This window comes from Meleagris gallopavo, chromosome 5 (genome assembly GCF_905368555.1).
Source record: "Meleagris gallopavo chromosome 5, MGAL_WU_HG_1.1, whole genome shotgun sequence".
NCBI classification, from domain to species: domain Eukaryota; kingdom Metazoa; phylum Chordata; class Aves; order Galliformes; family Phasianidae; genus Meleagris; species Meleagris gallopavo.
In genome coordinates this window covers 6,439,562-6,452,641 of record NC_139408.1, presented here as the reverse complement: position 1 = coordinate 6,452,641, position 13,080 = coordinate 6,439,562, and the positions used below count along the sequence as shown (strand labels likewise).

General features: G+C 42.7%; 1 protein-coding gene across 1 annotated transcript; it reads right to left on the bottom strand.

Moving 5' to 3' along the window:
• Window positions 1-1,559: 1,559 nt before the first annotated feature.
• LOC146544223 (olfactory receptor 4S2-like) lies at window positions 1,560-7,217 on the bottom strand. The gene is given in 4 exon segments (XM_085223827.1): window positions 1,560-1,891; window positions 6,735-7,032; window positions 7,034-7,081; window positions 7,083-7,217. Coding segments are annotated over 4 exon segments (558 nt in total). The 3' UTR covers window positions 1,560-1,814.
• Between the last annotated feature and the right edge of the window lie 5,863 nt (window positions 7,218-13,080).

Sequence of the window (13,080 nt, the reverse complement as noted above, 5' to 3'; positions counted from 1 at the left end):
ACAGGTGAAGCTGTTTAAACAGTTTCTGTATTTCAGCATCTATTTTTAATATTATCAGTTATACATAACGTGTAAATACCTGACATGAAATTTATTGTTGATAATCTTATATTGTGTTAGACAATGTTATATCATTGCACTCCGCTGTATCTTCACGTGGTGGAAAAAAGCTATCAGGCATATTCTGTTCCAATAGCTGAGAGTGAATCTTCCTATAAGCCTCAGCAACAGGCTGCCCTAGGTTACTCTAATTATGGATAAATGTGTTGATTTCTCACCCCAAAATACACCAGAAGTGAGTCCATCTGATCCTACCGTTCTGAATTTCCTTGGTGGCCAAAAAGAAACACTTCTCGGGCACTGATCCTCTTTTAGAGTAGACACACTCATTCCCTAGAATCAGATGTACAACACCAGTGAAGTTAACTTATTTGTGAGCTCGGATACCTTACATCACCAGCATGGATGGAGAACAAAAATGTCCTTCAAACTGGCGGATCCAGGAGACAGAATAAAAGCAAACACACCCTTCTGCTTTCTCGTGTGTCCCGAAATGCTGAGTGTGTCAGCTACGGCCATGCTACTCTGCTGCTCCGCTGGTCTTTGACATCTAACATTAAAAAGAAACTGCTCTTGCTTCTCGTCAGAGGGAACTTATTTTTCTAGGCCTTAAACTTTCACTAGGTGAAAGACCTGTTTCCTACTTCTTCCTTAGGATGGAAAGTCTCCCTCAGAGATACTCCCTCAACATGCAATCCTTAATTCTGCCGTAGCGCTGGGTTTCAACACGGGCAGAGTTGCTTGTTTTCCAAATGGGGAAATAACCTCGATGTTCAGTTCAGAAATTCCAGTGTGACACAAGCAGAGTTGCTGCGTAACTGCCCATAGACATTTCTAACAAGGACTGGGTTATTCCGGGTTTCCTTTAAAGCCCTTTGGCCTCCTGGTGTCCGTGTACGTACACTTAGAAGTTGCGCTGTTAGCCTGATGCAAGCCTTTTTGGAGTTCTGTTGTTGTTGGTTTTTAATCAGTGCTGAGAATACGAGGTGACGAGCAACCATTTTTACGAGAAATAGATGAACATTACAGATCCGTGCACGGAAAAGCAAAGGCAAGACAACAAGGAAGGAAAAGACTCCGACAAAGACCACAGTTGTTAACGTCTTTCTGCTTTGCAGCTCAAGGAGCAGAATGCTGCATGCCTTCAGAAGCCCTGCGTGTTTCTTAATGAGCAGTGGCACCACTGCGTAATGGCGGATCACTTTTTTCAAGCAGTGTTCCAAGGCTGCTGAACGTTTCCCACTTCAGCTTACGTGGTTGTTATTTGGACCCTACTATATCCTACGACGCAATTCCTTTTCCCTTGGAGTTCCATCCCAATCATCTGAGATCTGTCCCTGTAAAACTTGTAATTCACTCAGCGCTTCACAAGGCTCAATAAATAATCCCGTCACATCTCTATACTTATGAGCCTGGTCCTCCTGCCTCCTCTTTGGGCGTGCAAAGAAGGATGATCTAAGTGGCATCAGAAACCACAACTATAATTGGAAAGCGTTGTGAATAGCTACATACTTAAAAATATCTCATCTGTCTTGCAGACTAAGTGGACCTAAAGCACGTAATGCAGACAGGAGTACCAATGAAATCTACCGCTCTGAAGAAATCAAGGTTAGGTAAACTAGTGAACTGGCTCTAAACATCATCTGCGTTTGAGGTATTGCCCAGCATGTTGGATTCCAGTCCTGTTTCCATGCCCTGGCCTGCCAGCAGTCTGGAGGAAGGCAACGCCATGTGTCCTGCAAACACAGCTCGTCTCAGAAGAATCTGCGGCCCTGCCACAGCTTCCACATGGATTCCTTCCCCTCTTTGTTCCTCAGAGTGTAGATGAGTGTATTCATGACTGGGCAGAAGACAATGAAGACAATGCAGGCCGCACAAACATGCTGGTTGGAGGAGAAGCAAGAGAAGGGGAAGGTTGGGAAGCTGGACATGAGCCGGCACTGTCCCCACAGTCTTGTGAATAGCTGGAAATATACAGCCATGCTTTCCATTCTGTTGGAGTAATTTGAGAAGGGGTTTCAAGATTGCTGTAAAAATAAAACAAAAACAAAAACAAACAAAAAAAAAACACATTTTAGAGGTATATTTGTGATTTTCTGTTCAGTTGACATAAGTAAATCACCTGTGAATTCTCAGATGTAGTACTGAGCTACGATCAGGTTATTCAACTCAGAAAAAGTATCTGCTCATGTCTCCTTACTAGACTCTTCTACTTCTCTTACCAGGGAGAAATATCCTTTGCCGCACAACCACACCTCATTCAAGTCATCATTCCAAGGCAGTATGTACATTTGTGAGCACCTGCTGTCAAGGACGAAGTTACACGGAGGGTAAAATTTCCACAAAAATCTCTGACAAGCACCTTGAGAACTCACTACAAATGAGCCAACTTCCCCTGAACCAAAGTGATGCATTATTTTCACAAAAGGTCAAATATCCCACTATTTGCCCAAGGAGGCTGTGGATATCCCATCCGTGGAGGCATTCAAGGCCAGGCTGGATGTGGCTCCGGACAGCCTGGTCTGGTGGTGGGTGTCCCTGCACGTAGCGGGAGGGTTGAACCTAGATGATCATTGTGGTCCTTTTCAACCCAGGCCATTCTGTGATTCTATTCTTTTGGTTTTGTTGCTCTCTCTTTTTGTTTGAATGAAAAAAGTTTTGTTACGTGTGTACATGAACTATTTAAAATATTTTATGACGGCCTCTCCGAAAGTAATGCCTGCAAATTTATTATGCCGGCCCACGACCTCAGATGTTGGTGACACGATAGTAGATGTTGAACTTTTCCAGCAACATTCCATTGTGTTTTGTTGCCACGTGACAGATGGCGGCAGAGGAGCAAATCCTGGGAGACACTGAAGTGCAGACGAAGCGAACGTGTGTCGTTGAGTTCCTCCATGGAGAACAAATGGCACCTACTGACACTTATCAACAGTTGCTAGATGTTTCTGGAGACCAAACTGTAGATATCAGCACAGTAAGGCAGTGGATGGCATATCAGCATTTCAGCAGTGGAGATGCTGATAGATTTTGGTGCAGAGTTTAAGGAGTGTGACCTGAAGCAAAAAAAAAAAAAAAAAATTCCTGGCAAAAATGCATATGTAATGATGGGGAGTTGATGAAAAATAGCGTTTTGTAGCTGAGAACATGTTCTACTAAACAGGGCTACTGTGCTCCTTGTATCTGTTGTCGTTTCCATGGAAATAAATAGAAGGCATTACTTTTGCTGCAGCAAATGTATATGCAGCCCAAGACGATTCTTATTCACTCAGTGTGGCTCAGACAAGCCAAAAGGTTGGCAAGACCTGTATCAGTGAATGCGCAAAGCCTCCCATCCAGGAAGCTGTCAGCAGCCAGCCACAGCCATGTTTATTCCTAACACTGGTGAAGTGAATTGTCTATAGCAATGGAACAGTCGTAAGCCATCACTGGGACAAGGAAGAACTCAGTGCAGCCAAAGAAATGGCCAATAAATTGAGTTGCAATTGAGCAATGCAACCCATAAGATATGGTCTTCCTATCAAGAAGATGGTCATAAATGAGTTTGAGAGTTATTACAGTAGAATAATTTATGTCTCTAAAAGACAAGTAGTTTCAGAAGTACAAGGGAGAATCCAGCTGTTCACTAGTCTTTATAGTGATGATAAGCAGGTTTCCAGAATGGTAGTGGAATAGAAGGCTAGGAAGAACAAGAAGTACACTTTTGTTACTGTCTCTTTTTGTGTGAGTCAGCACTCTGTTGTCGTTTTCATTCTCCACAGATACCAAGCAGACAGGACCTGAAGCAATGAAAAGAGCTGCCAGCTACGGCACTAGGTATGGAATGTTATCTGTACCCATTAATACTCATCACTAGTATTCTAAATATTAATCACATTTCCTTTTTTGGGAGGGGGGAGGGGAGGGTGGGGGGAAGGGAAGGGCATTTTCCCTTTTAAATCAATACTTCACTTAAGGAGCAGCAGCAGCTATCCAACTCAAAATGTGTTCAATAAAAAGCTCAGATTCTTGGCAATGCCAGGCCAAACATTCACATATACAGAAAGAGGAATGGAACTCACTCAACTGGTGAAGGGGCTCTCTGGCTGTGCAGCACTCCTTGAAGCAGCACAGGCCCAGCAGATGCTCTCCCTTCAGTAGCTGGCCTCATGTGAGTTGCTCCATCACCACTTCCAGCTGTGTCTAACAGTTCCCCTACAAGGCCTTTTTCCAGTTAATAAAATGGGCCACACAAAAGTCAAGTGACACAATTACCTGTTCTTAAAGGTGGAACAGAACAAAATGACAACATCAGGAAACTTAACAGTTTATATCTATCAGATTTTTAGAGTTCACCCGCTGCTGCTCCTCCAATGAACTCCTCTGACCACTTTAGGTGGTTTCATCGGAATAGCCCAGCTGCAAGTTACTGCTCAAATGTCATGAGAGCAGTCCACTTCTCTGCCAACTTTAAAGACTGTGGTGGCTGAAATGAACAACCTGACTCTATCTGTATTTCTCTTTGTGCAAGAACCAACTTGGAGGAGCATCTGCGAGAACTACTTTCTATCTCAAGATTGTGAAATCGTAGCAGAAATAAGTAAATCACAAAGGAGAACAAGACTAGCAGGAGAAATGAGATCCCAGAGGCATACAATTTTCAGAAGTCATCAGAGGACAAGGAGCTAAAAACTGTACAGTGAAATGCTATTAGAGCAGTCTCTGGTGGATGATATTGGACTGATCATCCAGACTATGTTGCACTGCGCATGCATTGGCCTCCTGGCTTGTTTATTGGGTGGGCTTTTAATGCTGTTCGGGTAGAAAGGCTTTATTTACTGAATTTTTCTGGAAGCATTTCTGATTCAAATAAACATCACAGTCGGCCATTTACAAGAATTTTATTCACCCCAGCCTTTCCATCAAATGCTCCTGAAGTAAAGTGGTATCTTCTTCAGGACATGAGTTAAAATTTCTTATTTCTTATTAACTTACCATTGCATGTTGACAGTACAAATAAATGTCACAACTGTGCTGTGGGCCATTGTCCTTTAGACATCTGGTCTTTACGAGTTTGGAAAGAAAAGAAAAGAAGCAAAGTGGGAAATCATTTCAAAATTTGAGAAAGGTTTGCGGTTAGTCCTCTCTGCTTAGCAGGTATTTTTACTCCGACAATGCAAAACACAGAGCTGCTGTTTAGCCCAGTAGAGTCTTATAAGAACCTTATCAGTGTATAGAGGAGTCTAGATCTATTTTCAGTGCCATTTCTGCAAGGTGTGAACTTCTGTCCAACAGGATCCAAAAGTGAAATATCCAGAGAAATCCTGGTGTTCATCCAAAGCATTCAAGAATAAATAAATAAATTAATAAATAAATAAAGTTAAAAGCCCTAGTTTGGGCTAGGAACACTTTGTAACCTTAAATTTTACTTATGTCATGTTAAGGTGTCAAGTTGCTATAGCTCATCATTTTGTGACAGCCTTGACTGGTCCTGCGCTGGTTTGGTCTTTCATCCTGACCTTTCTTCTTTCCCCACCTGTAGTAGCAGATATGCCAGCTGTTCCTCTGCACGATATGCTTCTTTCCTTGCATAGGTCTGCAAACATGGCTCTGCTGGGGTAAGAAGTATCTTGTTTATGGGAATAGCTTCCAAACTCCATTTTCCACTGCCACATTAAGTTGTGTCTCCAATGGAAGTAGCCTCGGAGGCTTCTTCATTTTCTACAGTCAACAACATGTCTTTCCCAGGCTCTGTGGCTCTGTATCTATCTATACATTAATACAAAGAATCTGACCGAGAGCTGAAGGGCAGAAGTGTTGGTTGGAAGGATGGCATCAGTGATAGACGAGGTACAGCAGAAAAGACTTGTTGCACTGAGAGGAAGAGAAAAAGCCTTCCTTCTAATTACCTGCCTCAGTAAACTATCCAGCTGGCACCCAGTATCAGGGTATTAATTGATAACTCATGGATTCAAGATTCCGCAGTGTGATTCTTATAAGAAGGCATTTACTGCGAGCAGAAAGGGGCCTTCTTCAGTGTAGACTCCTCCTAGCAGCAGATCACAGAGTTGCAGAATTGTAGGGATTGGAAGGGAGCTCTGTCGATCACAGAGTCCAACTGCCCTACTAAAGCAAGTTCCTAAGTAGGTCACACTTAGGACCGTATGGATCTGGACTATGTCCAGAGGCAGAGACTCCATAGCCCCTTTGGGCAGCATGTTCCAATGCTGTCAGTGACCTCAGTTCTCTATTCCCCAGCTGAATGACTGACAGAGGAGGTGGAATGTCTACCTGGGAGAGCTCTAACAAATGGGATGTTCAAGCTGGACAGCCTTTTCGGTATTTTTGATAGTATTTATTTATTTGCTGGTCTTTCATTTGGTGCTCAGGAGCCCGGGCGTAGGCCTCTGCTCATTGACAAGAGAACAGAAAGGAAATTTCAACTTGTCATAGAATTTACAATGTCCTTCAAATCAAAAGATGAACCATCAGTGAGAGCTAACAGGAAGCTTTTATATGAAAGTCATTTTGGGGGGGTAATTCTCAGAAAATAAATTATGGTGAGAGTTGCTTGATTTTCTCTGATCCTTTGGAAACCACAGTTCTATACCCTTCCCTTTTCACTTCCCACTTTTCTACTCCACAGCTTTCCCATGGCACTTCTTACTCATTCTTTATCAGTGCATAGATGGGAGGGTTCAGCATAGGTGTGATGAAAGCATCAAACAGTGCCATGACCTTGTCCTCTGGAAGACTACTGGTTGCATGTGTGAATGTGCATGGCCCAAAGAACAGAATCACCACAGTGATGTGGGACCTATAGGTGGAAAGTGTCTTGTGCCCCTCTTTGGGTGTTTGATTACTCAAGGAAGCCAGGATGGCACTGTAAGGCACAAAGAGGATGAAGAAATGGTGCAGAGCTATCACTCTGCTGTTGACAAGAACAGTGGTGCTCAGAGGGTAGACGCCAGCACAGGCCAGTTGTAGTAGGGGGGTGGACATCACATAAGTAGTGGTCAGATTTGTTGGGGCCACAGAAGGGTGAGCTGAGTGGTAATAAGAGTCTGCATGCTGGAGTGTATAAAGCCTCCTACCTTTGAGACAATCACCTCTTGGCCACATGCATTCCCAGTCATGAGGGTGGTGGAAAGATCTTCAGTTGGCCATTTAGCAATCATAAGCCATCATTGCGAGGATAAAGATCTCCGTGCAAAGAAGGATAACCCCAAACATCTATGCTCTGCAGCCCACAGAAGGGTTAGTTTTATTTTCAACAAGGAAATTGGAAATCATTCTGGGAAAAGATAAGCAGCAGGGGAAGAAATACATGAGGGAGTTCAGATGTTGACTGCTAATCACAGTGATAATATTTCCTGCCATTCTAGCTGTATAGAGGAAAAGGAAAATCACAGAGTGTACTTTCTGCACACCTTGACTTTCTGAGAGGCCCTTAGTAATGAATTCCTTTGCACTGCTTGCATTCCCCATGCTTATCAGTTGGGTAGCCATATGAAAAACACAGCCTATGTGCATGGAATAATAAAGATACATGATTCATCACTGATGTCATTATTAATAATGAATTCTACACCAGAAGTGCATGCAGGATATGAAATATATAGGATTGCTATTAAGCTACAAAGTGATTGCTTTCCAATTTCTTTTTTCCCTAGGTATTTAATCCTCCTTGAAGGAAACTTCAATTAGAGTAACTGTAAGTGTATTGAGACAGTAGTGCTCTGTCCTCCCTTTCTCCATCCTGGCCCTCTAGAATTTTGAAGGACTGGCTCTATGGTTGTTGTGCTAAAGCAAGGCTAGTGTGTTCATCTCAGTCACAACCAGGATACAGAATGGGTCATGCTGGATACCTTCTCTCACTTTAGACCAAGTGAATACAGTACTTGCAAAAATAGTATCTTCAAGAGTACTTAGAAATATTACTTGGAATGCTGATTTATTTTATAGTTACAAATAATCTTTGAATTGATGTTTAGAGGGGAAATGAAACTATTCCAGGAAAAAAAAGTCTCTCTTATATGTATACATCTTGAAAAAAATTGCGATGCCATGGGCTAATAAATGATGTCAGGGAAGCTGTATCCCATGGAGAAAACAGCAAACAATTTGTTTAGTCATATATGACTTCAGTATTTATCTTGTGTTAAATCTCAGCAGTGCTACCTGGTGAGGAAGGAAGAATGAAAGGATCAGTTCAAATAGTCTGTTCCAGCACAGTATGAATCATTATTCCTTTCTTATGGGGGATATTGCCACGTGTTCACATCTGCTGGATGAAACTTATCTAGATGGTTGTCTGCTCTATGAGCAGAAAGGCTAAATTGGAGTCCTTCACAGCACCCTTTTTTTCCCACTGCCCAGAAAGCAGTACATCTTCACAGTATTTAACCAAAAATAGACACTCTTAAAAGTAAATTATCAGTTATATAGGATGCATTTTAGTTTGATGACGTTCTCAGGTCAACTGCTATTAATATTCACCTTTGCAAATCTTGACCAATGAAACCAACATCAATTCTCCCTGATACTGTGCAGGTGATCTCTGAGCAGAGAATGATATGAAATTATTCAGTTTATTCAAATTCTGTAGTGCATCTTAAAGTTACAGCATAACCAGAAACTCCTGTGCAGGCCAAAAAAAAGAAACAAACCACCATCATAGATCAAGCATCCTCAGGAAACACTGAAATGGAGAAAGCCCAAGATTACTCTCAAACCCACAAACTCGAGAGGAAGTGGGGAAAGTAAGGGACTTTTCTTGTGCTTACATTTGTACTAAGAATAGGTGAAAAATATTCAAGAGGAGTAAAATTTGCATGGATACTTCTTTTTCTAGCATATATCTAGGGGAAAAAAAAGATCACTAAGAACAACATGATATTGATTTCTAATCAAATTGTTATCTCTCCCTTCCTTCCTCTCTCCTTTTCTCTCCTTTTAACTTATCACTCACACAGGTTTTCTACAGCAAACAGGACAAAAACAGTGCAACAGGCTGTGCTGTACACAGTGGAAAAGAAACAAATGGAATCCTTCCAAGCTAGAGCAGAACTGGAAACAAACACCACCAGTCCCACTGGCAAAGCAATTAATGATTCAGAAGAGAGTGAGCGAAAGAAAAACTAACGAGGAAAACACTGTGTTTTGTTGAAATGTCTTGAGCACTGAGAAGCACAAGGTGAGGAAGAGATGTGATCATGATGGTGAGCAGGGGGAAACTGAAACTAGAAACAAAAGGCATGAGGTTGGAGTCTGTGCAATCAGAAGTGCCTGAGGAGCGGTGAAGGACTGAACCAAAAGACAGAAGTGGCAGGTAATACCGTGGAGTTTGAAGCTGCATTTGAAGAGTTGGTGACATCGGAAGCAGGTTTTGAATACTAAAGGCATCACTCTAGAGAGTCTGCCACTGTGGCTCTGAAGGTGTGGTGAGGCTATGGAGGTTGGATGGACCCTCCTCCTGGAGAGGCTGTGTGAAGCAGTAGGGACTAAACTAGAGGCTGGGGGTCAGAAGGGTGTGTTAAAGAAAATTTGATATGTTTGACAATGTGCCCTTGGAGAATGACAAGCTGTGCAGGGGGAAGTTGTGAAATGAGTAGCAGGCATTATAGAAGAGGACTGAAAATTTCTCAACCTGTGTTCCCCAGAGCAGTAGTAAGGCATTTTTTGCATGGACTGAAAGTGCAGTATTTTGAAGATTCAAATGGAAAATGAAGCATCGGTGCATAAGGCTAAGTATAATTTTGGACAGACAGTTCTTGCTTTCATAATTTGTTAGACTCGAAGGAGAAGGGAGAAGTGGTAATAAAATCATTTCCAAATCCATGACAGTAACAGGTTCCGTGCAGAGGGAAAGGGGAAGAAGTTCAAATCTAAGTGACCACACACAACTAACAAGATATTTCCCCAAGAGTGATTGGCTGGTTCTTAGCAAATTGAACAGACCACAGCTTTTTAGGCAGTGTTTAAATAGCCCAGTACTACAGTGCAGACATGAGCAGTAACATGAGTGTTGTATCTGGACCACACATCACAGAATTCAGGTTGTAATTTTCCCTGGCACCAGGGAATTTTCCCACACCAGGTGGCTGTTGCAAATCAGTCACTGAAGTTCCAAAGAATCCATAAAAAGGTGAGAAATTCCTAAATGGTTGTCTTTGCCATTGCACTCTGTCTGTCTAATGCTTTTTATCATGCTTTTGGAGAGATGGTTAATGAGAAGGGAGGAGAAAAAAATGGCAGAGAGGAAATCAAATATTTCCCCTCTCCTGCTGGTTAGAAACTGACTACAGGTGTGTGATTGTCCTCATTATTTTCACAATAGGGAAAGGCCTCATTCTAGGAACACCTTTCCATGAACAAGTGCTATCATATTACTATAAATGCATCTCTTTAAATTGGAGGCTCTATTCAAAGACATTAGCAGATTTCATCTTAGATGATCTCTTAAGGTTAGCCAAGAAAACACAAGTGCATAACTTTGTGTTAATGGTTTTTGCAGTATCTTTCCTAACTGACATCTGCCACAAGAACTGCATGCTGCTCAGCACATAAACCACAGGCAGGATGCTTAATCCCAGGAAAGAAAATGTTCAGCTAGACTCTGCTTAGCTGTTGTTTGATTCAGGCTTCCATGAACAAATTTCATAGAATAGAATAGAGATGTGAGAACTCTAAGTGAATTTTTGGATGTTCTTTCCCACAGTCAAAGAAGGATGTCTTAATTTCCATAACAGCAGAGTGCAAAATTACTGATGTTTTTTCATCTGTTCACAGGGCATTAATTGCATCTAGTACCTGTACCTGACAGTCTTTATGCTAATGGTAGGAGATGATATAGGCTGGCTTAACAGTAGGGGTCAATATATTAGCTTAAGTACCAATATATTAATTTAGTAGGTCACCTGCCCACAGCACAGACAGACACAGCTCTGCAGGAGGGGATGTACTACCTTCCGGAGGTGACTACGGAGGGAGGTTGAATGACTGCTTTCCTAATGGGGGCACCAGGTCCGAAGTTGGGACTGGGATCAAACAGAGCCCAATGAAACTTAAATGTTTAGGTCCTCTACAAATCAGTTAGAAATTTGCTTCAGGTCACATGAGATAGATTGCGGAAGACGAGGGTGCTGCTTTGGGTCATATAAAGACCAGGAACACAGTTAACAATGGGTCTTCCTTTCTCCTTATAACAGACTCGGTTCACAGAATTAGAGGCTGTTTCAGCTGCTTTCTGCTGTGAGTCAAGGTCTGATGATTTTTCCTTTGAGACAGATAGAAAGGAAATTCACGATGTTAGGAGGCCATGTCTTTTCCATTTGCATGCTATGGATGTTCAGGGAGGAGGCAGCTTTGGTAGTGCTGCTGGTCAGGCAGTTTGCTGCCCTCTCCAGGTAAGGAAAGTAGATTTTTTTTCTCAGGGGTGTTCCACACAGGGCTTACAGACCTGCTGCAAAACGCACTGTGCTAAAACAGAGGTTCTGTGCTTTAGATTATGCTTTTTGTTTTCCACAACCCCTGTCAGTATGTATTTAAACTCTTTCTTTAGAGACCATGGATCTCCCACTAGAAGCACAGGTTGTCATACACATAGATGAGGATGGCAATATCCAGCGTCCTGCAGAAGAATACTGTGCAGTGTGTGAAGTTCTCTGCTTTCAGAAAGCACTAAAGATTTCAAATCCTGCAAGCTGTGGCAAAGATCAGCTCCCTTTGGCTGTCTTGTCCACACATTCATCCTCTCATTGAAGGTGGCTCTCTACGTTTGCTGTCAGCAAAGATAGGCAGCTGACTGCATGACTCCCCGAGACACCTATCTTGAGACTACATACATGACTCCCGGAGGTGCTTATCAACCTCCATTAATTCAAATGGAAAATTTAGGGGTTGCATTAAGTGAGATACTTGTATTTCTAATAGAGAATGCTAGGTGTAAAGGCCCCAGCAGAAATCCCAACCAAGCATTGCTGGTATTTGTACCTGCTACAGAATAATGAAGCAAGATTGTGTCCTCTATCCAGGCCATCAGCTGGGTGAAGAATCCTTCTGCAGCATGCATTTATCTTGCCTCTGTCCACACAGTACTGAAGGCAATATGTCTGGAGTGGTAAGATGAAGCAAAAATGATTTTGTTCATCACACTTTGCCTGCATAAGTAATCTGCAAGTACATCATGGCATTTTACAAAGAGGGAAGAGACCGTTTGTGAAAGTCCAATGATTCACCTTTTCCCGGACCTCCCCACTTTGACTTGTTCCTCTCTTTGCAGCTGTCTTTCAATGCACTTCTCCACCTTCCTGTGTCTGATTTAAGAGCTGGTGGAGATAAAGAAAAAAAGCTGCAGTATTTGGGTTGGGGGTTGGTTGATTTGTTTTGGTGTTTTTGGTGTTTTGTAAAATTTTCATTTAGATCCCAATATCACAGGGGAAGGAGTAGGGTGAACAGCCCCAAAGAATGGGGTGAACTAAATTGTTAAGCCATAATTTCAGTGTGAGCTGGCACAGAAAGCCAACAACATCCTGGGATGTATCAAAAGCAGAATGCCCTGCAGGGTGAGGGAGCTGATTCTCCCTCTCTGCTCTGCTTCCAGTGTACTGTGTTCAGCACTGGGCCCTCACTGGACCAAGGTCTTGGACCAAGTCCAGAGGAGGGCCACGAGGATGCTCAGAGTGCTGGAGCAGCTATCCTATGGAGACAGACTGAGGAAGAGCCAGGCTTGTTCAACCTGAATAGAAGACTTTGGGGAGACCTTGCTGCTGCCTTCCAGTACTTCAGAGTAGCTTATAAGCAGGAGAAGGACCGACCTTTCACAGGGGCAGATGGTGATAGAACAAATGGGATTTGTTTTAAACTAAAATATAGGAAATTTAGGTTAGATGTGAGGAAGAAATCCTTTACACAGAAGGTTGTGAGGCACAGAATGCACAGGGAGGTTGTGTATGCCCCATCCCTGGAGGTGCCCAAGGCCAAGCTGGATGGTGCCCTGCACAGCCTAAGCTGGTGGGGTGCAGCTAGCCCATGGGCAGG